Source organism: Oscarella lobularis, chromosome 1, assembly GCF_947507565.1.
Source record: "Oscarella lobularis chromosome 1, ooOscLobu1.1, whole genome shotgun sequence".
Taxonomy (NCBI): Eukaryota; Metazoa; Porifera; class Homoscleromorpha; order Homosclerophorida; family Oscarellidae; genus Oscarella; species Oscarella lobularis.
Genome location: NC_089175.1, coordinates 4,610,307 through 4,634,095, shown reverse-complemented (window position 1 = coordinate 4,634,095; position 23,789 = coordinate 4,610,307). Strand labels below are relative to the sequence as shown.

General features: G+C 45.4%; 8 protein-coding genes, 3 long non-coding RNA genes and 1 pseudogene across 17 annotated transcripts; 2 read left to right on the top strand and 10 right to left on the bottom strand.

Annotated features, from left to right (window-relative positions):
• The first annotated feature begins 56 nt into the window (after positions 1-56).
• Positions 57-1,753, top strand: LOC136199629 (uncharacterized). The gene is made up of 7 exons (XM_065989870.1): positions 57-180; positions 230-320; positions 373-660; positions 717-1,022; positions 1,081-1,461; positions 1,517-1,711; positions 1,749-1,753. The coding sequence occupies exons 2-7, from the start codon at positions 242-244 to the stop codon at positions 1,751-1,753; spliced, it is 1,254 nt and encodes a 417-aa protein (XP_065845942.1). The 5' UTR covers positions 57-180; positions 230-241.
• A 2,683-nt stretch (positions 1,754-4,436) lies between these two features.
• LOC136199628 (retinol dehydrogenase 12-like) lies at positions 4,437-5,785 on the bottom strand. Its single transcript, XM_065989869.1, has 7 exons — positions 5,582-5,785; positions 5,331-5,520; positions 5,055-5,278; positions 4,938-5,006; positions 4,821-4,884; positions 4,648-4,768; positions 4,437-4,590 (listed from the first exon to the last, which is right to left on the bottom strand). The coding sequence occupies exons 1-7, from the start codon at positions 5,738-5,740 to the stop codon at positions 4,437-4,439; spliced, it is 981 nt and encodes a 326-aa protein (XP_065845941.1). The 5' UTR covers positions 5,741-5,785.
• Positions 5,786-5,862: 77 nt separating this feature from the next.
• Positions 5,863-7,376, bottom strand: LOC136199742 (retinol dehydrogenase 12-like). The gene is made up of 7 exons (XM_065990037.1): positions 7,197-7,376; positions 6,951-7,143; positions 6,675-6,898; positions 6,543-6,617; positions 6,419-6,494; positions 6,233-6,359; positions 5,863-6,170 (listed from the first exon to the last, which is right to left on the bottom strand). Exons 1-7 carry the CDS (start codon positions 7,353-7,355, stop codon positions 6,020-6,022), a joined length of 1,005 nt encoding a protein of 334 aa, XP_065846109.1. The 5' UTR covers positions 7,356-7,376; the 3' UTR covers positions 5,863-6,019.
• Positions 7,377-7,976: 600 nt separating this feature from the next.
• LOC136192603 (complement C1q and tumor necrosis factor-related protein 9-like) lies at positions 7,977-10,229 on the bottom strand. 7 transcript variants are annotated; one of them, XM_065981282.1, is made up of 13 exons: positions 10,205-10,229; positions 10,067-10,106; positions 9,903-10,012; positions 9,819-9,854; positions 9,714-9,767; positions 9,616-9,660; positions 9,480-9,569; positions 9,376-9,429; positions 9,273-9,326; positions 9,068-9,236; positions 8,981-9,016; positions 8,829-8,931; positions 7,977-8,775 (listed from the first exon to the last, which is right to left on the bottom strand). In XM_065981282.1, the coding sequence occupies exons 3-10, from the start codon at positions 10,002-10,004 to the stop codon at positions 9,144-9,146; spliced, it is 528 nt and encodes a 175-aa protein (XP_065837354.1). In that variant the 5' UTR covers positions 10,005-10,012; positions 10,067-10,106; positions 10,205-10,229; the 3' UTR covers positions 7,977-8,775; positions 8,829-8,931; positions 8,981-9,016; positions 9,068-9,143. The 7 variants fall into 7 exon arrangements, with proteins under 7 accessions (XP_065837354.1, XP_065837363.1, XP_065837338.1 ...); XM_065981291.1 differs by lacking the exon at positions 10,205-10,229 and having other exon boundaries at positions 9,903-10,101; XM_065981266.1 differs by lacking the exon at positions 10,205-10,229 and having other exon boundaries at positions 9,714-9,854; positions 9,903-9,969; positions 10,025-10,101.
• A 574-nt stretch (positions 10,230-10,803) lies between these two features.
• On the bottom strand, positions 10,804-12,685 carry LOC136199627 (retinol dehydrogenase 11-like). Its single transcript, XM_065989868.1, has 10 exons — positions 12,601-12,685; positions 12,476-12,544; positions 12,349-12,424; positions 12,176-12,296; positions 11,861-12,118; positions 11,632-11,808; positions 11,386-11,569; positions 11,098-11,321; positions 10,963-11,037; positions 10,804-10,908 (listed from the first exon to the last, which is right to left on the bottom strand). Exons 6-10 carry the CDS (start codon positions 11,788-11,790, stop codon positions 10,804-10,806), a joined length of 747 nt encoding a protein of 248 aa, XP_065845940.1. The 5' UTR covers positions 11,791-11,808; positions 11,861-12,118; positions 12,176-12,296; positions 12,349-12,424; positions 12,476-12,544; positions 12,601-12,685.
• A 2,012-nt stretch (positions 12,686-14,697) lies between these two features.
• LOC136194111 (uncharacterized) lies at positions 14,698-14,920 on the bottom strand. Its single transcript, XR_010671520.1, has 3 exons — positions 14,901-14,920; positions 14,796-14,849; positions 14,698-14,742 (listed from the first exon to the last, which is right to left on the bottom strand). It is a non-coding gene; the product is annotated as an uncharacterized lncRNA (long non-coding RNA).
• Positions 14,921-15,310: 390 nt separating this feature from the next.
• Positions 15,311-16,870, bottom strand: LOC136183730 (retinol dehydrogenase 12-like). The gene is made up of 7 exons (XM_065970471.1): positions 16,706-16,870; positions 16,452-16,644; positions 16,163-16,386; positions 16,025-16,099; positions 15,895-15,970; positions 15,719-15,845; positions 15,311-15,662 (listed from the first exon to the last, which is right to left on the bottom strand). The coding sequence occupies exons 1-7, from the start codon at positions 16,862-16,864 to the stop codon at positions 15,518-15,520; spliced, it is 999 nt and encodes a 332-aa protein (XP_065826543.1). The 5' UTR covers positions 16,865-16,870; the 3' UTR covers positions 15,311-15,517.
• A 372-nt stretch (positions 16,871-17,242) lies between these two features.
• LOC136190078 (uncharacterized) lies at positions 17,243-18,191 on the bottom strand. Its single transcript, XR_010670509.1, has 3 exons — positions 18,107-18,191; positions 17,576-18,057; positions 17,243-17,516 (listed from the first exon to the last, which is right to left on the bottom strand). It is a non-coding gene; the product is annotated as an uncharacterized lncRNA (long non-coding RNA).
• Positions 18,192-18,496: 305 nt separating this feature from the next.
• On the bottom strand, positions 18,497-20,089 carry LOC136199626 (retinol dehydrogenase 12-like; annotated as a pseudogene).
• LOC136185195 (retinol dehydrogenase 12-like) lies at positions 20,038-21,611 on the bottom strand. The gene is made up of 7 exons (XM_065972278.1): positions 21,430-21,611; positions 21,185-21,377; positions 20,909-21,132; positions 20,764-20,838; positions 20,640-20,715; positions 20,449-20,575; positions 20,038-20,386 (listed from the first exon to the last, which is right to left on the bottom strand). The coding sequence occupies exons 1-7, from the start codon at positions 21,586-21,588 to the stop codon at positions 20,236-20,238; spliced, it is 1,005 nt and encodes a 334-aa protein (XP_065828350.1). The 5' UTR covers positions 21,589-21,611; the 3' UTR covers positions 20,038-20,235.
• Positions 21,424-22,403, top strand: LOC136185215 (uncharacterized). The gene is made up of 3 exons (XR_010669501.1): positions 21,424-21,803; positions 21,858-21,950; positions 22,160-22,403. It is a non-coding gene; the product is annotated as an uncharacterized lncRNA (long non-coding RNA).
• On the bottom strand, positions 22,309-23,783 carry LOC136185206 (retinol dehydrogenase 12-like). The gene is made up of 7 exons (XM_065972288.1): positions 23,609-23,783; positions 23,358-23,547; positions 23,082-23,305; positions 22,957-23,025; positions 22,830-22,905; positions 22,657-22,777; positions 22,309-22,599 (listed from the first exon to the last, which is right to left on the bottom strand). Exons 1-7 carry the CDS (start codon positions 23,765-23,767, stop codon positions 22,446-22,448), a joined length of 993 nt encoding a protein of 330 aa, XP_065828360.1. The 5' UTR covers positions 23,768-23,783; the 3' UTR covers positions 22,309-22,445.
• Positions 23,784-23,789: the final 6 nt, after the last annotated feature.

The following is a 23,789-nucleotide window of genomic DNA, read 5'->3' as shown; positions in this document are numbered from 1 at the left end:
CGCGGCCACGCGGCCCCTCTCGTCTCTTGATCTCCTTTAGCAGTGCCGCGTTACACGCCTATCTATCGACGACGTGACGTGTTTTGACGGCGGGTTCTCAGCTCTCAGCTTTCCCGTGAGATCCGGTCAGCCGCGGGCCGCCCGTCGAAGAATAAATCGAATAAAACTAACTCGTAACTGGTAAGGCAGACCGCGATCTTTGAGTGTCTGTGTGTAATCGGTTCTGTAGTACTAGGATAGAATGAACAGGAATATCTTACGTAATCTTGCGTCATCGCACCTCGTGCTACTAATCGTTCTCCTATTCTCAGTCGTAAATGGTAAGCTGTTCGACTTTTTGCGACGTCTTTGGTATATTGAATGAATATTTAGGAGAAACGGTTGAATTGACGTCCACTCAAGGAGTAAATTTGGGTGAACACGTTACACTTCTCTGCTCCTTTTCAGACGGACGGTCGTTTAACTCGTCGAGTGTCGTCTATCGTCACAACGGGAACGTTATCGACGATGATGACCCTTCATTCGACATATTGCCGAAATCTGGTTTCGCATCTAAGCAGACACTACGGTTTAGAGCGGAGCGCAGTAGCAACGGGAGCTACACGTGCGAGCCAAACGGATTCGGCGAAAGCGAAGCCGCAATCGTTTACGTCGTAACTAGTAAAATTATTTAATTATTTCATAATTAATTTTCCAATTACGTTATACTTCTGTAGATGATCCGACTATAGAAATAGAGGGACCTCGGAAGCGGATCCTTTACGAAGATTCAGATCTGAATCTGCCTGCATTTGTTCGGTATCAAGCTGATACTGTTAAACTATGGATTGTCCACAATGAAACAAAGCGCGTCATTCCGTGCTCGGAACGAAAAGAACGCATCTTTTCAAATGCAACCGTTGTTTTAAAACTTTGTAGACTGTCGCGATTGGACGAAGGAAGCATTTTCGTTAAAGGCAAAGGACTTCTTCTTCCTGCAAGAAATACGTTTGAATCTCAGTCAATCAACGTGGAGATAATCAGTACGCCCGTTGCGGGCAGCAGCCTAGTGTTTGTCTAAGTTAATTGTACTCGTTATAGGGAGGCCAAACAGCGTCTCATTTACGAAAAAGGTTGGAAGAGATGGCTCGGTGGAGCTTGCCTGGGAAAATACGCCCACCGATCCGAACCATCGATACGATCCTCCCATCTATTACAGGGTTGAGTGGGGGCTTTCAATGACGGCCATTCGATTTCAACCGAACATCAGCATTGGCGCTCGAAATTTGAACGTCAGTGAAGTCAATGTGTCTGTCGTGGCCGTTGGGAACTACACGGAAAGTCATGTGAACTCAACTAGAATTCTCACCGGTCTAACTATAGAGAATAGTACGCTCTCAACTCCGTTTGTTACGTCTAAAACACCTACCTCTGAAATTTCAACTCCGTTTTTTATGTCTGCAATCCCGATTAGCAAGCCAGGTAAAGTTGGTCCTTTCTGATTTTTGTCTGGCCGTCATCATCTTGTTTTGTGTAGGAGAAAACGACACCGGTGCAGGCGGAGTAGTAGTTGGAGGAAATGGTTTATCATCAGGAGCAATTGCTGGGATTGCTGTCGGCACAGTAATAGGAGTAGCGATAGTAATCGTTATTATCGTTATTATCGTGTGCAAAAAACCCAAACGCAAACCGAATATCAGCGGGCGTCCACCTGCTGGTGGTGGAACAGGAAGTAGGACTGAATTCTAAAGAAAAAGACGTTGTATTAGCATGATTTCTTTTTCAGATGGGCAGCCGGTTGATTCAATGCAACTGCAGTCGGTTCGTCCCCATGCCGCGCCAGGGCCGAGTAGCAATGTCAGTGAAAGTCCTCATGGTAAGAGAAAATGTTCAAAGAAACCAATGTAAACGAGGCTATTGCAGCAGTGACAAGACCGGAACCTACTCCGGATAAAGATGGGCAGCAGGGTAGTTCAAGGACGGAAACGGAAAATGCCGCTAGTAAGAGAGGAGAGAATGACGAGATGTCCTAGTGTAGGCTCCTGTTATTCCGATAGGTAGTGATATCAATGTGCCTGGGCCGCAAAAAGGTTTGTGTACTTCTCTTGACTGTAGAAAATTAGGGTTTGACGTTTGCCTAGATGATAGCCCAATGCGCCGTCGTGGCTTTGAACCGACTAATACGGAGACGGAGGATACGTTGGACGACCTGAACAAGAAAATCGATGCATTTGAGAACACATTGTACACTAAAGCAGAAAAAAAAGACCTGGAAAAACTCAAGAAAGACATGGAAAAACTCAAGAAAGACATGGAAGAACTCAAGGGACAAGACAAGAGAGACGTAAAGAAAGACGTGGAAGAACTCAAGAAAAACTTTCTTGAGCTACAAAAACGGATCCTGGGAACGTCACAAGGTCCTCAGGCAGCAATGGTAAACGGTCGCGACTCTGGCAGTGACTCTGAGGAAGTCCTCGCCTTATACAACACATACTTTGGGGATCACGAAAAGGAACTCATTAAAGAGCTCAATACTTTAACACCAACGTCTACGTTTCTAAGCGATCTAGCTGACAAAAATCTCATTCCTTCTAACCACGAATTAAAAGAAGATTCAGAAAAATTGGGAGACCAGCTGCTTGGCTATTTTAGAGAAACAGTAAAAAGAAAAAGGGACGTTGCAAATATCAAACACCTTTTTGAAGAGCACTACCCAGGAAAGGGATTGCTGCAATGGATAAAAGACCCTACTAGGAAATGAGAAAATCAACCGCTAGGCGGAGTGCAATCAACCGCTAGGCGGAGTGCTCACTGAACGATTTGATAGGACATGCAAGTCAGCTAGACAGTTGGCATGGCAAAGCACGTGGGTCAACTCGAGATTCGAGAGATGTTCTTGTTATCAATTTTTTCGATTTAGTAGTATTTTCTCTTTTGTTACACCCGTCGTGCTGCCTAAATTTTTTGAAAATGGCTTATGAGTATCTGTAACAGGCAGCGCACGCTAAGCTAGAGAAAAGCAGTCACCAGGGGGCCCACCCAGGGCAGTCACCCAGGGCAGTCGGGCAGTCGGGAAGTCACCGAAACTGCGCCGAAACTATGCCGAAACCAAGGCCCAGACAGTCGGTCTTCTCTTCAGTTTCTAGGCTGGCGTTCACTTCTGCTGGCCAGGTGAGTCACCCTTGGTTCCACCATAGATACTGGACGATTCAATTCTTCGGCCTCTTTGAACTAAAAGTCGAGTTTAGTTCATTTCCTGCTGTTCACAATCCGAAGACATTTGCACAGAAAAGGGACTGCTGCAATTTATAGAGCCTAGCTAAGAAATCAGCTGGCGGGGCGTTTGCTAAAGCCTGATCGGATCCGCTAGCTAGGAGCTTCAAGGCAGTTAGTAGATCGCACATAGATCAACGTAAGATTCGCGTCAAGAAAGAACAAGTTCGTAAAGTCAAATTTTCATGCAGGTACAATCAATTTTCTACCATTTACTAGTGGCAGGGTATTTCTTAGAACAAGACTGCCGTTGATTGCCCGGAGACGTTAGAAAATGACGAACACTACTCGGCGAGGACCAAAATTCCAACGCGGATTTTATTCTCTAAGACCCGTGGTTGCTGTTTCTCCGTCCCCAATGGGCCATGAATTTTTGGGATTAGGTCTAACGTCACCACTCTACAAGTTCAGCGGGCAGCTGACGTATTGTCGAACGTTAGAATTGCCGCTAAACGGAAGAGCACAAAGCTTCGAAGTCCAGTTCTCCTAAATTAGGAATAGTTTTCTATCAGGCTAACAGTCACTGGATAGAGGAGACTCCAGAGTAAAAGCGCCGACGCGAGAGACGACAAATCAAGCGCCATATATTCGACGTCAATGTCAACGTCGTGGCTCGCTTCGACCAGCTCGCTTCTCATTCTCTTGATGGCCTATACGATGCACGTTGTTAATTAAGCAACGACGATCGTGACCGACCGACCGACCTCTTTTGCTCTTTTCTCTGATCGGCACGCCAAAATGACGCGAGCTCCCCATTCTCGCGAGAGCCTTGCCCGTTTCGTAGCCTATTCCGCTATTTCCGCCCGTCACGACGGCCACCTTGCCCGATAAATCGACTTCTGGATACGAGAGCGATGCGCCCATTGTTCTCGTTTTTCTTTACTTTAAGCAAACATTTTATTTCAACAAAGCGCGCAGCTGAAGCACAAACTAATTTTATTGTGTCGGCCGTGAGACAGGGACATAGACAATCCACTGTATTCACAGCAAGCAGCACTTGGAATAATTCATACTTCACTACAGTACGTATGTAGGTTTTGTGTCAGGTGCTCGCTAGTTGTGCTGAACTGCTTCTAGATAGCTGTTCGGATAGTTTACAATCGATTGCCAATTAAGACTTGTCTGCAAGTGGACAGTACGAAAAGTTTCCTCCTTAATTAGAGAACGTCTTGCTATTCGTTAATTCAATCGTCTTCGTCGCCAGGGCTCCCAACGGCCTCCGACGACGACGAGATCGTCAGACCCATGTCAGTCAACTTAGAAGCGCAATCGTCATCGATAAACTTGCGCAATAACTTGATGCTGTACTCCCACAACTGTTCGTGACGAGTCTCGTTTCTAGGTGGAGAGAAAGGGACATTGGGGCAAAGGCTCGTGATAGTTGTGAGAGCGAACTTTGCAAGGCTATGGAGAGCAACAGGTTTGCAGTCTTCAAAATAAAGTGCCTTTTCGTTAGCAAATGCCGGATTGACTGCGGCATTGATCGACGTTGCAGCTCCCTTTTCTGGACTTCGTCCTATTCAGAAATAAGACGTCTTATCGATCGATCAATCGATATCCTACTGTACCCATTGCTACAAATATTTTGGCCATCACCATCAGAAACGTAGAATCGCTCATTCCTCGTGCTATCTCGGTTGAACAAATAATTAATAAATACCTCTTAGCTTGGAAAGTTGTTTTACCTTGCCAGGATGAAGACAAAAGAATGCTATTTCCCTAAGCTTCTTTTGAAGATACAACGTCATCATAATCTTCGAAAAAATTTTGTGTGTGTCCAAGAGGTGTGTCGATGTGCTTACTTGATAGAGCTTCGAGTTTCCATAAAACTTCATTCTGCCATATGACTCGGAACCGTCCATATTTTTCAAATCGAGAGTGCCGTATTCGTATCCATCTGACGACACGGATATGACGCGAACGTCGGGACCACTGGAGCTGAGCAGCTCGAGCAAGTGCAGTAAGATCAAGAGATGACTCAAGTAATTGACTTGAAAATGTTTCTCCAGCCCGTCATCAGTCAGCTCTTAGTAACAAGAAAATTAATAATTAATTATCTAATATAGATAAATAGATACGTAAGGGAAGCATTGCCATTCCTGCATTGAGAATGAGCAGATGAAGCGGCAGACTTCGCGCCAAGTAGGCCTTGGCGAAGTCTCGTGCCGACGCGAGAGAAGCCAGATCGAGTGCCATAAACTCGACGTTGATATCTTCTCCCGATACGGGCTTCGCTTCGGCCAGCTCGCTTCGCATTTTCTTGATCGCCTACAGTGTGCGAAGATCTTGCACGGTGCATGCGTGGTCTAGCAGCGACGGTTGGACCGACCTCTGTGGCTCTCTCTTCCGATCGACACGCCAGAGTGACGCGAGCTCCCATCCTGGCGAGAGCCTTGCCTGTTTCGTAGCCTATTCCGGTATTTCCGCCCGTCACAATAGCCACCTTGCCGGCTAAATCGACTTCGGGATACGAGAGCGAAGCCCCCATGCCGCAAATGAGATATCTATGTGACCGTGACTCACTATCTCGGCACCCGTATTGACTACATTCTGTTCAACTCAAAACACAATGACAAGACACTTTCGATGGGATATAATAAAATCAACGCTGATGTGCTAAGCATGAAGTGGATAAGTATGAAGAGAAGTAAGCAAAGGCACAACGACTAATTTTTTTAGGTGATGCATATATTCAGTTCCAAGAATCGTCTTCTTCTCCGTCTTCGTTTAATCACGGATCTTAGAGGAGATCTCTAAGATCCGTGGTTTAATCGTCTTGATTTTCGAGGCTCTCGGCAGCCTCGGACGACGAAATCGTCAGACCCATGTCAGTCAGCTTAGTGGCGCACTCGTCGTCGATGTACTTGCGCAATAACTCGATACTGTACGTCCATAACTCTTCGTGACGAGTCTCGTCTCTAGGCCGCGGAGAGAAAGGGAACGTCGATAGGATGAAGACTCATATATGCAAACGGCGCACCTTGCAAGACTTTTGACACCAGCAGGCTTGCAGCTTTCAAAGAATAGTGCTTTTCCATTGGCAAATTCAGGATTGACTGCAGCGTTAATTGACGTTGCAGCTCCCTTCTCTGCACTTCGTGCCACACCTGTTAAAAACAACCGGTAAGTCGTTAGCATGATCTATGTATCAATATCTCTAATGTACCGAGTGCATGAGTTGCTTTCGCTAGTGCCGTTAAAAAGGCGGAATCTTCAAATCCTCTCGTGGCCTCTGTTTTAACCTAAATGATTGAAATGTGTACCTCTTGGGTTGCATGCAAAGCGTTTACGAAGCCAGGATTAAGACACGAGAATGCTATTTCGCTGTCAGAAATCTTCTTTTGAAGATAAAACGTCATCATGATCTAAAGAACCAATGAGGGTTCATTAGAAGTTAGTTGGTTAGTTAGTTGATGCGTTACCTGATACAGCTTGGAGTTTCCGTAGAACTTAAATCTGCCATATGATTTGGAACCGTCCATGTTTGTCAAATCGAGAGTGCCGGATTTGTACGCAACTGACGACACAGATATGACGCGGACGTCGGGACCGCTGGAACCGAGCAGCTCGAGCAAGTGAAGTATGATCAAGAGATGACCGAGGTAATTGACTTGAAACATTTTCTCCAACCCATCATCAGTCAGCTCTTAGAAAAATTTAATTTAATTTTTAATTAATTAATTAATTAATTAATATACGTAAGGGATTGATCATTGCGATTCCTGCATTGAGAACGAGCAGATGAAGCGGAAGACGTCGTGCCAAGAAGGCCTTGGCGAAGTCTCGTGCCGACGCGAGCGAAGACAAATCGAGTGCCATGAATTCGACGTTGATATCTTCTCCTGACACGGGCTTTGCTTCGGCCAGTTCGCTTCGCATTTTCGCGATCGCCTGCACGCACACGCTGCACACGTGATCTAGCAACGGATGATCAAAACACCGACCTCAGTCGCTCTTTCCTCCGATCGGCACGCCAAAATGACGCGAGCTCCCATCCTGGCGAAAGCCTTGCCTGTTTCGTAACCTATTCCCGTATTGCCGCCCGTAACGATGGCCACCTTGCCGGCCAAATCGACTTCGGGATACGAGAGTGACGAGCCCATGTTGCGAATGAGTTCAGTAGTGAGAGTGAATGACTCACTGCGGACAATGTGACTCACCGTGACTCACTACTGTATCGGCATCCTGTATTGACATATTGATGTCATAGATCAATGATCTGATCAGTAAGTCATCTGTCTCAGACTCTATGGTGCAGCAGACTTCTGAGCAGTGGAGGAATAAGAAGAGAAAAGAATTAGAAAACGGATCGCACGACCTCAGAGACGGTTTTGATTTCTCCATCTCTACAATCGACTAATATATATGTACTCAGATGAGTCAGATCGTCGACTGAACTAAACAGCAAATAAATAAGACGTCACAATTAGACAGCCAACAGGCGAAAGATGAGAGCCAGAACAGTGACAAACAACGCTGGCATAGCAACCATGGCTAAAAACAGAAATGAGACTAAATCGAAGGTAAAATGGTAACCGATAACCTTGAGAGGTCGGTGTAGACCCGTCGCCGACTTTTTGGATGTTCCCTTCAGTGGGCTGCTGGGGCTGAGGACGGCCTCCGGGAGGAGGTGGACCCATGTCTAAATATAAACCCGTTATATATTTATTGCTAAAACCCAATACACTCACTAGTAGGAGTGTACTGATATCTAGGGCGCCTTTCCGTTGGTAGTGTGATAAACGTATTGCCCCATATCCATTCTCCCATTGCACTTATCCAAATCCGTCGGCGCAACGCCGTCCTTCCCCAACGGTCCATAAACTGGTATCCCGTGGTCGCAGTTTCTTCATCCTCTTAGCCTGCATTTTGGGAGTTTGGTTTCTCATCACTCCACAAGTTCAACGGGCAGCTGACATATTGTCAAACGTTAGAATTGCCGCTAAAAGTACTCTGAAGAGCACAAGGCGTCAAAGTCCAGTTCTCCTAAATTAGGAATAGTTTTCTATCAGGCTAACTGGATAAAGGAGACTCCAGAGTAAAAACAGTACGAAGGCGACGTCAATGGGCGCCATTGTGGCGGAGTTTGAGACTGCATACATCTTAATTATGCACCCAACACGAAACAGTCAGTTTTGTACTTTGAAGAGTTAGTAGTTTACTTTCCATGCGCCAAAACAAGAATGGTCAGGTGCAAAATAGTATCGTAACATTCGCAAGCTTCCAATACCTTGCGCTCTTAGAGACAACTGATTGCCCTTTTTCAAATTCCAAAGCAGTCCAATATAATGAGATTTGTCGTGAGTGTCTTCGTGATAATAGTTTGAGAAGCCAATACGACGCGAATCAACATAAAGGGTAGGACGCTGATATCTTGATGATGGTACATCAGAGTACAAATTGAAGTAAATGAAATAAATCCCAGATTCAGGAACGGTGATGTAACCATTGCTATACGTCATTCCGCCTTGGATGGATAGGAGGAACCTGACGTGCTAGTTGACCAGTGAGTAATTACCTGGCCTGACAGGCAAAGGTCTTAATTGCCTAATAATTTGAATAATTGTATTTGTTACCGGAAGAATAGGTTTGCCAGTAAGTACCATCTGTCACATCACCAACAAGGTATGCAATGGGTTTCAATACTTTACCGAGTGAAGACTTGAGATCTGTTACAATCTACAGATGGATGAACTAGGACGAGCCACATATTTTTGTCAGTTCATACCTGTTCTTTCAACCTTTTCAGAATCTCTTCATCTATCTAGTTAATGGGGTGACTTTAGAAGATCAAGAAGAGTTCAAAGTCATTTACGTCAGGTCCTGGTATTCCTTGAAGTCCCCGCTCTCCTTTGTGACCAATTAATCCTCTCTCTCCCTATTTAATTCTTTTAAACAATGTCTTTAGCTAATCTTCGAAAGAAACACGCCTTATCTCCTTTGGGTCCTTTTGGTCCTGCTTGTCCTGTGTGACCCGGTGGACCCTAAAGTATGTGCAAATCGAGCGTTTGACGTAATACAGGAATTCCGTCAATTCCTCCTCTCCCTCTTGGCCCTGTGGGTCCAATTTCTCCCTGATGTATTTATCACGTAATGCAGTAAAGAAGGCGAACAGCGATGTACTTTGATTCCTTGCATTCCTTTTTGTCCTTTCGGGCCCTGTATGCCTGTTTCACCCTGCAATTAATAAATTTAATAATTGGGATACAGAGCACGACGAGCTGTACTTGTATTCCGGTATTTCCACGAGGTCCCTGTGGTCCAGTTGCACCTTGTCTACCTTGGGAACCAGGAGGTCCAACAACACCAGCAGGACCCTACTCAAATTCAATGATGACGATAGAATAAAGAAGCGTAAGTAACCTGTTTTCCAAGAAGGCCACGAGATCCTTTAGCACCTTGATCACCCTACGTAATTGTAAATATATAACGTTCACTTATAAAAGAGTGCCTGTGCATACTTTGTCTCCGTTTCTTCCCGCGCTTCCTTGCGTTCCTTTGTCTCCTTTATGACCCTAGACGCGGGTGCTTCAGCATTGAGAGGGGAAAGTACATGCTCCATGTACCCTAATGCCTGTCGATCCCGGGTGACCCGGTAGTCCCTGGTACGTTATATTACACAAATTGGTTTTTTTAGTGTGGTAGCATACTCTGTCGCCTTTTTGGAGAGGGCAGTTAGGGCTGCTTTCCTTGTTTTGACATGAGAGCGGAACGAGGCTAAGAAAGATCAGGACAATTGAGCTCCAGTGCATTGCTTCCTCTATGTTTCAACTGTCTTTGAGTAAAGATTTAGAGCACATTTATAGCGGTGTACATGACATCATTGCTTTGTCTGTAGGCCCTTTTATGGTATTCTGAGTGAAACAATGAAGACCAGCAAGGGAACATGAAGGATACCAAATTAGGTAAAGCTCGTACAACTCGTAGGCGCTCCCAGCGCTGTTTATTTCACCGTATATAGTCGTATGTGTTCTCAGAGAGAGTGGTAAACGATCTCCTCGTCCATTTGCTCAGAACAAGCTCACGTGCATTCACGTGTGCAGAAGATACAGTGTTTGTGTGTACTAAGTTGAATGACTGCAACGGAATCAAGGGAGGTTGATGCAGACAAAGCTAATGTAAAAGCGCATCTACAGACGCGTTATGCGTAAGAGAGTTTAGTTCAGGAGTTTTCATTTTCTGCCTAAATCACGTCTTATTCAATCGTCTTGCTTGTCGAGGCTCGCAGCAGAAGGCGGAATTGTCAGACCCATGTCAGTCAGCTTTGCGGCACAATCGTCGTCGATATACTTGCGCAGTAACTTGATGCTGTACGCCCATAACTCTTCGTGATGAATCTCGTTTCTAGGGACAGAGTAGACGGGACGTCAATGGAACGGAGACTTGTGCCAACAGACAGCGCACCTTGCAGCGCGACGAGGAGCAACAGGTTTGCAGTCTTCAAAATAAAGAGCTTTCTTATTAGCAAATGCTGGATTGACGGCAGTATTGATAGTCGTTGCAGCTCCCTTCTCTGGACTTCGCGCAGCACCTGTCAGCAGATAGAAGCAGCTAATTAGAATATGCTTTATCCATTATACCGATTCCGTAAGATATTTTGGAAAATGCGGTCAGAATTATGGAATCTTCGTGTCCTCTCGCAATCTCCGTTCCGACCTAAGTTAGAGTAAATAAACGCATTGTACTTTTTGGCTAATTATTTGTTCTTACCACGCCGGGATGAACAGAAGAGAAACATATCTCACTGTTCAAAAGTCTCTTTTGAAGATAATACGACATCATGATCTTAGACAGGTGAACGACAAAGCGAATTTAGGTAAGAACTTTGCCAACCAATATGCTAACTTGGTAGAGCTTGGAGTTGCCATAGAATGTAACTCTGCTGTATGACTTGAAACCGTTTATGTTGGTCAAATCAAAATTGGCGAATTGGTGGCCACTTGACGACACGGAAACGACTCGAACGTCAGGACCGTTGGCGCCGAGCAGCTCGAGCAACAGAAGTACGATCAAGAGGTGTCCTAAATAATTGACTTGAAATTGTTTCTCCAAGCCATCATCAGTCAGTTCTTCATTGTGAAGACACAAGTTCAAAAAGGTAAAATCAATCAATAAAATTAATTTGCTACGTACGTAAAGGATTGATCATTGCAATTCCCGCATTGAGAATCAGCAGATGAAGAGGAAGACGTCGTGCCAAGTAGGCCTTGGCGAAGTCTCGCGCCGACGCAAGAGACGACAAATCAAGCGCCATATATTCGACATCAATGTCGACGTGGCTCGCTTCGACCAGCTCGCTTCTCATTCTCTTGATGGCCTATACGAAGCACGTTGTTAATTAATTAAGTAACGACGATCGTGACCAACCGACCGACCGACCTCTTTTGCTCTTTTCTCTGATCGGCACGCCAAAATGACGCGAGCTCCCATTCTCGCGAGAGCCTTGCCCGTTTCGTAGCCTATTCCGGTATTTCCGCCCGTCACGACGGCCACCTTGCCCGATAAATCGACTTCTGGATACGAGAGCGATGCGCCCATTGTTCTCGTATTTCTTTACTTAAGCAAACTTTTTATTTCAACAAAGCAAGCAGCTGAAGCACGAACTAACGTCATTGCGTCTTGGAAATGATTCATACTTCACTGCGTATGTACGGTATAGGTTTTTCGTCAGCTGCTCGCTAGTTGTGGCGATCGCGTATCATTCATTCAATCGCCTTCGTCGCCAGGGCTCCCAACGGCCTCCGACGACGACGACGACGAGATCGTCAGACCCATGTCAGTCAACTTAGAAGCGCAATCGTCATCGATAAACTTGCGCAATAACTTGATGCTGTACTCCTATAACTGTTCGTGATGAGTCTCGTTTCTAGGTGGAGAGAAAGGGACATTGGGGCAAAGGCTCGTGATAGTTGTGAGAGCGAACTTTGCAAGGCTATGGAGAGCAACAGGTTTGCAGTCTTCAAAATAAAGTGCCTTTTCGTCAGCAAATGCCGGATTGACTGCGGCATTGATCGACGTTGCAGCTCCCTTTTCTGGACTTCGTCCTATTCAGAAATAAGACGTCTTATCGATCGATCAATCGATATCCTATTGTACCCATTGCTACAAATATTTTGGCCATCACCATCAGAAACGTAGAATCGCTCATTCCTCGTGCTATCTCGGTGTTCACCTAGATGAACAAATAATTAATAAATACCTCTTAGCTTGGAAGTTGTTTTACCTTGCCAGGATGAAGACAAAAGAATGCTATTTCACTAAGCTTCTTTTGAAGATACAACGTCATCATAATCTTCGAAGAACGAAGCAAATTTTGTGTGTGTCCAAGAGGTGTGTCGATGTGCTTACTTGATAGAGCTTCGAGTTTCCATAAAACTTCATTCTGCCATATGAGTCCATATCGAGAGTGCCGTATTCGTATCCATTTGACAACACGGATATGACGCGAACGTCGGGACCACTGGAGCTGAGCAGCTCGAGCAAGTGCAGCAAGATCAAGAGATGACTCAAGTAATTGACTTGAAAATGTTTCTCCAACCCGTCATCAGTCAGCGCTTAGTAACAAGAAAATTAATAATTAACTATTTAATATATATAAATAGATACGTAAGGGAAGCATTGCAGATGAAGCGGCAGACTTCGCGCCAAGTAGGCCTTCGTGCCGACGCGAGAGAAGCCAGATCGAGTGCCATAAAGTCGACGTTGATATGTATCTTCTCCCGATACGGGCTTCGATTTTCTTGATCGCCTGCAGTGTGCGAGGATCGTGCACGATGTTCGCAGTGTCTAGCAGTGACGGTTGGACCGACCTCTGTGGCTCTCTCTTCCGATCGACACGCCAGCGAGCTCCCATCCTGGCGAGAGCCTTGCCTGTTTCGTAGCCTATCCCGGTTTCCGCCCATCACAATAGCCACCTTGCCGGCCAAATCGACTTCGGGATACGAGAGCGAGAAAGCGAGAGCGAAGACCCCATACTGCGAATGAGTAACCGTGACGCTCTATCTGTCTCGGCAACCCGTATTCTGTTCATCTCTAAAACACATTCCTCCAACTAGACAACAAGGTTTGAGACACGAGACCGGCACAACATTTAATTTAGGCACCCAGTACGAAAAGAAGACAAAAGTCTGTTTAGTTGACAAAAGTCTGTTTAGTTGTTTGAAGAGTCAGTTTACTTTCCATGCGCCAAAAAAAGCAAATCCAGTATGGCATTGCAAGCGTTCATTGCCATCCGCCCTTACAGACAACTGATTTCCCTTTTTCACATTCCAAAGCATTCCAACATGATGAGACTTTGAACGAGTGTTGTCGTGATAATACATTGAAGTGCAAATATTACGCGAATCAACATATATCCCAGGAAAGTAGTAATTTGTTGATTGTACTTTAGTGTACAAACTGAAGTAAATAAAGTAGATTCCAGATTCAGGCACGGTGATGTAACCATTGGTATACGTCATTCCGCCTTGGAGAACGGATGGATAGGAACCTGACGTGCTAGTTGACCAGTGAGTAATGACCTGGCCTGACAGACAAAGGGACTTAATCGCCTAGTACATGTACTCTAAATGATTGTATTTGTTACCTTGGGAATAGGTTGTCCAGCCAGTATCATCACCAACAAGGTACGCAATAGGTTTCAATGTTCTTCCCAGTGAAGACTTGAGATCTGTTACAATCTACATACGGGTGAACTACAGTAGAATGAGGCCACTTATTTTTTCAGTTCATACCTGTTCTTTCAACCGTTTCAGAATATCCTCATCTACATCTAGATAGTGGGGTAGCTACAACAAATGAAGAAGTAGTCAGAGTTATTTACGTCAGGTCCTGGTATTCCTTGAAATCCCCGCTCTCCTTTGTGACCAGTAAATCCCCGCTCTCCCTATTTGATTCTTTTAATTAAAAAATGTATTTTTATTTTTAATAATATAACAGGCCTTATCTCCTTTAAGTCCTTTTGGTCCTGCTTGTCCTGTGTGACCGGGTGGACCCTACATTTGTATTGTAAATGGCAAAATAAGTGCAAAGCACGCGTTTGACGTATTACAGGAATTCCGTCAATTCCTCCTCTTCCTCTTGGCCCTGTGGGTCCAATTTCTCCCTAATTGATGTATTAATCGCGTATATAAGAGGAAAGGCGAGCAGCAATTTACTTTGGCTCCCTGTATTACTTTTTGTCCTTTCGGGCCCTGTATGCCTGTTTCACCAGGGATACTAGATAATATTATCTAGTATCCCTGGTTTCACCCTGCAATTAATAAATTTAATCAACTTAAGATTGGGATACAGAGCACGACAAGCTGTACTTGTATTCCGGTATTTCCACGAGGTCCCTGTGGTCCAGTTGCACCTTGTCTACCTTGGGAACCAGGAGGTCCAACAACACCAGCAGGACCCTACTCAAATTCAATGATGACGATAGAATAAAGAAGCGTAAGTAACCTGTTTTCCAAGAAGGCCATGAGATCTTTTAGCACCTTGATCACCCTACGTAATTGTAAATATATAACGTTCACTTATAAAAGAGTGCCTGTGCATACTTTGTCTCCGTTTCTTCCCGCGCTTCCTTGCGTTCCTTTGTCTCCTTTATGACCCTAGACGCGGGTGCTTCAGCATTGAGAGGGAAACGTACATGCTCCATGTACCCTAATGCCTGTCGATCCCGGTAGTCCCTGGTAGGTTATATTACACAAATTGGTTTTTTAGTGTGGTGGCATACTCTGTCGCCTTTTTGGAGAGGGCAGTTAGGACTGCTTTCCTTATTTTGATATGAGAGCGGAACGAGGCAAAGAGAGATGAAGACGATTGAGCTCCAGTGCATTGCTTCCTCTATGTGTTCAACTGACTTTGAGTAGAGATTTAGAGCACATTTATAGCGGTGTACATGACATCATTGCTTGTCTGTAGGCCCTTTTATGGTATTCTGAGCGAAACAATGAAGATCAGCAAGGGAACATGAAGGATACCAAATTAGGTAAAGCTCGTACAACTCGTAGGCGCTCTCGACGCTGTTTATTTCACCGTATATAGTCGTATGTGTTCTCAGAGAGAGTGGTAAACGATCTCCTCATCCATTTGCTCAGAACAAGCTCACGTGCATACAGTGTTTGTGTGTACTAAGTTGAATGACTGCAACGGAATGAAGGGAGGTTGAAGGGAGGTTGATGCAGGCAAAGCTAATGTAAAAGCGCATATGCAGACGCGTTATGCGTAAGAGAGTTTAGTTCAGGAGTTATCATTTTCTGCCTGAACCACGCCTTATTCAATCGTCTTGCTGGTCGAGGCTCGCAGCAGAAGGCGAAATTGTCAGACCCATGTCAGTCAGCTTTGCGGCACAATCGTCGTCGATATACTTGCGCAGTAACTTGATGCTGTACGCCCATAACTCTTCGTGATGAATCTCGTTTCTAGGGACAGAGTAGACGGGACGTCAATGGGACGGAGACTTGTGCCAACAGCTCACCTTGCAGCGCGACGAGGAGCAACAGGTTTGCAGTCTTCAAAATAAAGAGCTTTTTTATTAGCAAATGCTGGATTGACTGCAGCATTGATAGTCGTTGCAGCTCCCTTCTCTGGACTTCGCGCAGCACCTGTTCGCAGATAGAAGCAGTCAATTAGAATATGCTTTATCCATTATACCGATTCCATTGGATATTTTGGAAAATGCGGTCAGAATTATGGAATCTTCGTGTCCTCTCGCAATCTCCGTTTTGACCTAAGTTAGAGTAAATAAACGAATTGTACTCTTTGGCTAATTATTTGTTCTTACCACGCCGGGATGAACAGAAGAGAAACACATCTCACTGTTCAAAAGTCTCTTTTGAAGATAATACGTCATCATGATCTTAGAAAGGCAAACGACAAAGCGAATTTAGGTGAGAACTTTGCCAACCAATGGTATGCTAACTTGGTAGAGCTTGGAGTTGCCATAGAATGTAACTCTGCTGTATGACTTGGAACCGTTTATGTTGGTCAAATCAAAATTGGCGAATTGGTGGCCACTTGACGACACGGATACGACTCGAACGTCAGGACCGTTGGCGCTGAGCAGCTCGAGCAACAGAAGTACGATCAAGAGGTGTCCTAAATAATTGACTTGAAATTGTTTCTCCAAGCCATCATCAGTCAGTTCTTCATTGTGAAGACACAAGTTCAAAAGGTAAAAAATCAATCAATAAAATTAATTTGCTACGTACGTAAAGGATTGATCATTGCAATTCCCGCATTGAGAATGAGCAGATGAAGGGGAAGACGTCGTGCCAAGTAGGCCTTGGCGAAGTCTCGCGCCGACGCGAGCGAAGACAAATCGAGTGCCATGAATTCGACGCTGATATCTTCTCCCGACACGGGCTTCGCTTCGGCCAGTTCGCTTCGCATTTTCGCGATCGCCTGCAGTGTGCGAGGATCGTGCACGGTGCACGCGTGGTCTAGCGGTGACGGTTGGACCGACCTCTGTGGCTCTCTCTTCCGATCGACACGCCAGAATGACGCGAGCTCCCATCCTGGCGAGAGCCTTGCCTGTTTCGTAGCCTATCCCGGTATTTCCGCCCGTCACAATAGCCACCTTGCCGGCCAAATCGACTTCGGGATACGAGAGCGAAGCCCCCATGCCGCAAATGAGATATGTAATATGTTACCACGGGATGTTACACAACTACGGCGAGTGTTCGCCTCGGGCCACGACCCCGCCCTCGTGCTCTAAATAGCGTATCCCACGAGCATTCTTAGTTGTGTAATTAGCTTATGTAATGGGACGCGATTGCGAGCCCATCAGGAGCGCGAATTCAAACGCGATCTGCTACTTTTAATCCGGATGAGTGGTGCATACGCCGGAAGAGTGGTGTATACGCCGGAAGAGTGGTATATAGACCGGAAAAGTGGAGATACACCACTCTAATGAGCGCTCCTGATTGGCTCGCAATCACGTGCCATTATGTAAGTGACCGTGGCTCACTATCTCGACAAGACACGTACTTTCGATGGGATATAATAAAATCAACGCTGATGCTGAGCCTGCAGTGGATAAGTATGAAGAGAAGCAAGCAAAGGCACAACGACTAATTTCTTTTAGGTGATGCATATATTCGGTTCCAAGAATCGTCTTCTTCTCCGTCTTCGTTTAATCGTCTTGATTGTCGAGGCTCTCGGCCGCCGAAATCGTCAGACCCATGTCAGTCAGCTTAGTGGCGCACTCGTCGTCGATGTACTTGCACAATAACTTGATACTGTACGTCCATAACTCTTCGTGACGAGTCTCGTCTCTAGGCCGCAGAGACAAAGGAACGTCGATAGGATGCAGACTCATATGCAAACGGCGCACCTTGCAAGACTTTTGACACCAGTAGGCTTCCAGCTTTCAAAGAATAGTGCTTTTCCATTAACAAATTCAGGATTGACTGCAGCGTTAATTGACGTCGCAGCTCCCTTCTCTGCACTTCGTGCCACACCTGTTAAAAACAACCGGTAAGTAGTTAGTATGATCTATGTATCAATATCTCTAATGTACCGAGTGCATGAGTTGCTTTCGCTAGTATCAATGATCTGATCAGTAAGTCATCCGTCTCAGACTCTATAGTGCAGAAGACTCTATGGTGCAGAAGAGAAAGCGAGCGCCCGACTTCAGAGACGGTTTTGATTTCTCAATCACTACAATAGACAAAATACAATAATCTATATAAAATATGGTACTCAGATCGTCGACTGAACTAAACAGCAAATAAATAAGACGCCACAATTAGATAGCCAACAGGCGAAAGATGAGAGCCAGAACAGTGACAAACAACGCTGGCATAGCAACCACGGCTGAAAACAGAAATGAGACTAAATCGAAGGTAAAATGGTAACTAATAACCTTGAGAGGTCGGTGTAGACCCGTCGCCGACTTTTTGGGTGTTCCCTTCAGTGTGCTGCTGGGGCTGGAGGACGGCCTCCGGGAGGAGGTGGACCCATGTCTAAATATAAACCCGTTATATATTTATTGCTAAAACCTTGCATAGGCCAATACACTCACTAGTAGGAGTGTACTGATATCTATAGCATCCTATGATATAGGGCGCCTTTCCGTTGGTAGTGTGATAGACGTATTGCCGAAATTGTAAGCAAACTTTTTATTTCAACAAAGCGAGCAGCTGAAGCACGAACTAACTTTATTGTGTCGGCCGTGAGACAGTGACATAGACAATCCACTGTATTCACAGCAAGCAGCACTTGGAATGATTCGTACTTCACTACGTATGTAGGTTTTGTGTCAGGTGCTCGCTAGTTGTGCTGAACTGATTATAGATAGCTGTTCGGATAGTTTACAATCGATTGCCAATTAAGACTTGTCTGCAAGTGACAGTACGAAAAGTTTCCTCCTTAATTAGAGAACGTCTTGCTATTCGTTAATTCAATCGTCTTCGTCGCCAGGGCTCGCCGCGGCCTCCGACGACGACGAGATCGTCAGACCCATGTCAGTCAACTTAGAAGCGCAATCGTCATCGATAAACTTGCGCAATAACTTGATGCTGTACTCCCACAACTGTTCGTAATGAGTCTCATTTCTAGGCGGAGAGAAAGGGACATTGGGGAAAAGGCTCATGATAGTTGAGAGCGCACTTTGCAACGCTATGGAGAACAACAGGTTTGCAGTCTTCAAAATAAAGTGCCTTTTCGTTAGCAAATGCCGGATTGACTGCTGCATTGATCGACGTTGCAGCTCCCTTTTCTGGACTTTGCCCTATTCAGAAATAAGACGTCTTATCGATCGATCAATCAATATCCTACTGTACCCATTGCTACAAATATTTTGGCCATCACCATCAGAAACGTAGAATCGCTCATTCCTCGTGCTATCTCGGTGTTCACCTAGATGAACAAATAATTAATAATACCTCTTAGCTTGGAAAGTTGTTTTACCTTGCCAGGATGAAGACAAAAGAATGCTATTTCCCTAAGCTTCTTTTGAAGATACAACGTCATCATAATCTTCGAAGAACAAAGCAAATTTTGTGAGTGTCCAAGAGGTGTGTCGATGTGCTTACTTGATAGAGCTTCGAGTTTCCATAAAACTTCATTCTGCCATATGACTCGGAACCGTCCATATTTTTCAAATTGAGAGTGCCGTATTTGTATCCATCTGACGACACAGATATGACGCGAACGTTGGGACCACTGGAGCTGAGCAGCTCGAGCAAGTGCAGTAAGATCAAGAGATGACTCAAGTAATTGACTTGAAAATGTTTCTCCAACCCGTCATCAGTCAGCTCTTAGTAACAAGAAAACTAATAATTAATTAATTAATCATCGAATATAGATAGATACGTAAGGGAAGCATTGCCATTCCTGCGTTGAGAATGAGCAGATGAAGCGGCAGACTTCGCGCCAAGTAGGCCTTGGCAAAGTCTCGTGCCGACGCGAGAGAAGCCAGATCGAGTGCCATAAACTCGACGTTGATATCTTCTCCCGATACGGGCTTCGCTTCGGCCAGCTCGCTTCGCATTTTCTTGATCGCCTGCAAAGTGCGAGGATCGTGCACGGTGCATGCGTGGTCTAGCAGCGACGGTTGGACCGACCTCTGTGGCTCTCTCTTCCGATCGACACGCCAGAATGACGCGAGCTCCCATCCTGGCGAGAGCCTTGCCTGTTTCGTAGCCTATTCCGGCCCGTCACAATAGCCACCTTGCCGGCCAAATCGACATCGGGATACGAGAGCGAAACCCCATGAGATATATGAGATAGATATGTGACCGTGACTATCTCGACACCCGTATTGACTATATTCTGGTTGAGCTCAAAACACAATGACAAGACACTTTCGGTGGGATATAATAAAATCAACGCTGATGCTAAGCATGAAGTGGATAAGTATGAAGAGAGAAGTAAGCAAAGGCACAGCGACTAATTTTTTTTAGGTGATGCATATATTCAGTTCCAAGAATCGTCTTCTTCTCCGTCTTCGTTTAATCACGGATCTTAGAGGAGATCTCTAAGATCCGTGGTTTAATCGTCTTGCTTTTCAAGGCTCTCGGCCGCCTCGGACGACGAAATCGTCAGACCCATGTCAGTCAGCTTAGTGGCGCACTCGTCGTCGATGTACTTGCGCAATAACTTGATACTGTACGTCCATAACTCTTCGTGATGAGTCTCGTCTCTAGGCCACGGAAAGAAAGGGAACGTCAATAGGATGAAGACTTATACATGCAAACGGCGCACCTTGCAAGACTTTTGACACCAGTAGGCTTGCAGCTTTCAAAGAATAGTGCTTTACCATTGGCAAATTCAGGATTGACTGCAGCGTTAATTATCGTCGCAGCTCCCTTCGCTGCACTTCGTGCCATACCTGTTAAGAAACAACCGGTAAGTAGTTAGCATGATCTATATGTATCAATATATCTTTAATGTACCGAGTGCAAAAGTTGCTTTCACTAGTCCCGTTAAAAAGGAGGAATCTTCTAATCCTCTCACGCCCTCTGTTTCAACCTAAATGATTGAAATGTGTACCTCTTGGGTTGCATGCAAAGCGTTTACGAAGCCAGGACTAAGACTCGAGAATGCTATTCCGCTGTCAGAAAGCTTCTTTTGAAGATAAAACGTCATCATGATCTAAAGAACCAATGAGGGAGTTAGGGTTCGTTAGAAGCTAGTTGGTTAGTTAGTTAGTTGATGCGTTTACCTGATACAGCTTGGAGTTTCCGTAGAACTTATATCTGCTATACGATTTGGAACCGTCCATGTTTGTCAAATCGAGAGTGCCGATTCTGTACGTAGCTGACGACACAGATACGACGCGAACATCGGGACCACTGGAACTGAGGAGCTCGAGCAAGTGAAGTACGATCAAGAGATGACCGAGGTAATTGACTTGAAAATGTTTCTCCAACCCATCATCAGTCAGCTCTTAGAAAATTTAATTAATTAATTAATTAATTAATTAGTAAATATTAATTACGTAAGGGATTGATTATTGCGATTCCTGCATTGAGAATGAGCAGTTGAAGTGGAAGACGTCGCGCCAAGAAGGCCTTGGCGAAGTCTCGTGCCGACGCGAGCGACGACAAATCGAGTGCCATGAAGTCGACGTTGATATCTTCTCCTGACACGGGCTTCGCTTCGGCCAGTTCGCTTCGCATTTTCGCGATCGCCTGCACGACACGAGGTGTTCGCGCACGCTGCACACGTGATCAAAACACCGACCTCGGTCGCTCGTTCCTCCGATCGGCACGCCAGAATGACGCGAGCTCCCATCCTGGCGAAAGCCTTGCCTGTTTCGTAACCTATTCCCGTATTGCCGCCCGTCACGATGGCCACCTTGCCGGCCAAATCGACTTCGGGATACGAGAGCGACGAGCCCATGTCGCGAGTGACTCACCGTGACTCACCTATCGGCATCCCGTATAGACACCTCCAGCAAATCTTATCATAGAATTAGATCAATGATCTGATCACAGTAAGTCATCCGTCTCAGACTCTATGGTGCAGAAGAGAAAAAGCGAGCGCCCGACCTCAGAGACGGTTTTGATTTCTCAATCACTACAATCGACAAAATACAATAATCTATATAAAATATGGTACTCAGATCGTCGACTGAACTAAACAGCAAATAAATAAGACGTCACAATTAGATAGCCAACAGGCGAAAGATGAGAGCCAGAACAGTGACAAACAACGCTGGCATAGCAACCACGGCTAAAAACAGAAATGAGACTAAATCGAAGGTAAAATGGTAACCAATAACCTTGAGAGGTCGGTGTAGACCCGTCGCCGACTTTTTGGGTGTTCCCTTCAGTGGGCTGCTGGGGCTGAGGACGGCCTCCGGGAGGAGGTGGACCCATGTCTAAATATAAACCCGTTATATATTTATTGCTAAAACCCAATACACTCACTAGTAGGAGTGTACTGATATCTATAGCATCCTATGATATAGGGCGCCTGTAGTTCCGTTGATTGCCCGGATACGTTAGAAAATGGCTTGGCGAGAGACCAAACTGACATCGATACTAGAATGATTCACGCGTCAACAGTGGAGTTGTGTATACTTCACTATGTAGGTTTTGCATCAGCTGCTCTGGCTACTTGTGCTGAAATGATGGCATGGCTTCTAGAAGCGGTTCACATAGTGTTAAAATCGATTACCAATTAGGATTTGTCTGCAAGTGACAGTACGAAAAGTTTCCCTAAAGAACGTCTTGCTTTCTGTGGTGATCGTTAATTCAATTGTCTTCGTCGCCAGGGCTCGCAGCGGCCTCCGACGACGACGAGATCGTCAGACCCATGTCAGTCAACTTAGAAGCGCAATCGTCATCGATAAACTTGCGCAATAACTTGATGCTGTACTCCCATAACTGTTCGTGATGAGTCTCGTTTCTAGGTGGAGAGAAAGGGACATTGGGGCAAAGGCTCGTGATAGTTGTGAGAGCGCACTTTGCAAGGCTATGGAGAACAACAGGTTTGCAGTCTTCAAAATAAAGTGCCTTTTCGTTAGCAAATGCCGGATTGACTGCGGCATTGATCGACGTTGCAGCTCCCTTTTCTGGACTTCGTCCTATTCAGAAATAAGACGTCTTATCAATCGATCAATCGATATCCTACTGTACCCATTGCTACAAATATTTTGGCCATCACCATCAGAAACGTAGAATCGCTCATTCCTCGTGCTATCTCGGTGCTCACCTAGATGAACAAATAATTAATAATACCTCTTAGCTTGGAAAGTTGTTTTACCTTGCCAGGATGAAGACAAAAGAATGCTATCTCACTAAGCTTCTTTTGAAGATACAACGTCATCATAATCTTCGAAGAACGAAGCAAATTTTGTGTGTGTCCAAGAGGTGTGTCGATGTGCTTACTTGATAGAGCTTCGAGTTTCCATAAAACTTCATTCTGCCATATGACTCGGAACCGTCCATGTTTTTCAAATCGAGAGTGCCGTATTCGTATCCATCTGACGACACGGATATGACGCGAACGTCGGGACCACTGGAGCTGAGCAGCTCGAGCAAGTGCAGTAAGATCAAGAGATGACTCAAGTAATTGACTTGAAAATGTTTCTCCAACCCGTCATCAGTCAGCTCTTAGCAACACGAAAATTAATAATTAATTATTTAATATAGATAAATAGATACGTAAGGGAAGCATTGCCATTCCTGCGTTGAGAATGAGCAGATGAAGCGGCAGATTTCGCGCCAAGTAGGCCTTGGCAAAGTCTCGTGCCGACGCGAGAGAAGCCAGATCGAGTGCCATAAACTCGACGTTGATATTCTCTCCCGATACGGGCTTCGCTTCGGCCAGCTCGCTTCGCATTTTCTTGATCGCCTGCAAAGTGCGAGGATCGTGCACGATGTACGCGGGGTCTAGCAGTGACGGTTGGACCGACCTCTGTGGCTCTCTCTTCCGATCGACACGCCAGAATGACGCGAGCTCCCATCCTGGCGAGAGCCTTGCCTGTTTCGTAGCCTATTCCGGTATTTCCGCCCGTCACAATAGCCACCTTGCCGGCCAAATCGACTTCGGGATACGAGAGCGAAGCCCCCATGCTGCAAATGAGACCGTGACTC

Bases quoted from the DNA above. Each gene is read 5' to 3' on its own strand.
- LOC136199629 (XM_065989870.1), top strand. From the start codon at position 242: ATGAACAGGAATATCTTACGTAATCTTGCGTCATCGCACCTCGTGCTA. The intron at 1,023-1,080 runs GTACGCCCGTTG...TACTCGTTATAG, and splicing joins AATCAACGTGGAGATAATCA to GGAGGCCAAACAGCGTCTCA. The intron at 1,462-1,516 runs GTAAAGTTGGTC...TGTTTTGTGTAG, and splicing joins AATCCCGATTAGCAAGCCAG to GAGAAAACGACACCGGTGCA.
- LOC136185195 (XM_065972278.1), bottom strand. From the start codon at position 21,588: ATGGGCTCGTCGCTCTCGTATCCCGAAGTCGATTTGGCCGGCAAGGTG. The intron at 21,378-21,429 runs GTCGGTGTTTTG...CGTGTCGTGCAG, and splicing joins CGGAGGAACGAGCGACCGAG to GCGATCGCGAAAATGCGAAG. The intron at 20,387-20,448 runs GTGCGCCGTTTG...TCCGTGGCCTAG, and splicing joins GGTGTCAAAAGTCTTGCAAG to AGACGAGACTCATCACGAAG.
- LOC136199742 (XM_065990037.1), bottom strand. From the start codon at position 7,355: ATGGGCTCGTCACTCTCGTATCCCGAAGTCGATTTGGCCGGCAAGGTG. The intron at 6,899-6,950 runs GTATATTAATTA...AATTTTTCTAAG, and splicing joins CGCAATGATCAATCCCTTAC to AGCTGACTGATGATGGGTTG. The intron at 6,171-6,232 runs GTGCGCCGTTTG...TCCGCGGCCTAG, and splicing joins GGTGTCAAAAGTCTTGCAAG to AGACGAGACTCGTCACGAAG.
- LOC136199628 (XM_065989869.1), bottom strand. From the start codon at position 5,740: ATGGGGGCTTCGCTCTCGTATCCCGAAGTCGATTTAGCCGGCAAGGTG. The intron at 5,521-5,581 runs GTCGGTCCAACC...CGCACACTGTAG, and splicing joins CGGAAGAGAGAGCCACAGAG to GCGATCAAGAAAATGCGAAG. The intron at 4,769-4,820 runs GTACAGTAGGAT...ATTTCTGAATAG, and splicing joins CAAAATATTTGTAGCAATGG to GACGAAGTCCAGAAAAGGGA.
- LOC136199627 (XM_065989868.1), bottom strand. From the start codon at position 11,790: ATGGGCGCATCGCTCTCGTATCCAGAAGTCGATTTATCGGGCAAGGTG. The intron at 11,570-11,631 runs GTCGGTCGGTCG...TGCTTCGTATAG, and splicing joins CAGAGAAAAGAGCAAAAGAG to GCCATCAAGAGAATGAGAAG. The intron at 11,038-11,097 runs GTTAGCATATTG...CACCTGTCTAAG, and splicing joins GCAACTCCAAGCTCTACCAA to ATCATGATGTCGTATTATCT.
- LOC136192603 (XM_065981249.1), bottom strand. From the start codon at position 10,052: ATGTGCTCTAAATCTTTACTCAAAGACA. The intron at 9,661-9,713 runs GTATGCACAGGC...ACAATTACGTAG, and splicing joins CGGGAAGAAACGGAGACAAA to GGTGATCAAGGTGCTAAAGG. The intron at 9,430-9,479 runs GTACAGCTCGTC...TATTAATTGCAG, and splicing joins GTGGAAATACCGGAATACAA to GGTGAAACAGGCATACAGGG.
- LOC136183730 (XM_065970471.1), bottom strand. From the start codon at position 16,864: ATGGGGGCTTCGCTCTCGTATCCCGAAGTCGATTTGGCCGGCAAGGTG. The intron at 16,645-16,705 runs GTCGGTCCAACC...CGCACACTGCAG, and splicing joins CGGAAGAGAGAGCCACAGAG to GCGATCGCGAAAATGCGAAG. The intron at 15,846-15,894 runs GTATAATGGATA...ATCTGCGAACAG, and splicing joins CAAAATATCCAATGGAATCG to GTGCTGCGCGAAGTCCAGAG.
- LOC136185206 (XM_065972288.1), bottom strand. From the start codon at position 23,767: ATGGGGGCTTCGCTCTCGTATCCCGAAGTCGATTTGGCCGGCAAGGTG. The intron at 23,548-23,608 runs GTCGGTCCAACC...CGCACTTTGCAG, and splicing joins CGGAAGAGAGAGCCACAGAG to GCGATCAAGAAAATGCGAAG. The intron at 22,778-22,829 runs GTACAGTAGGAT...ATTTCTGAATAG, and splicing joins CAAAATATTTGTAGCAATGG to GACGAAGTCCAGAAAAGGGA.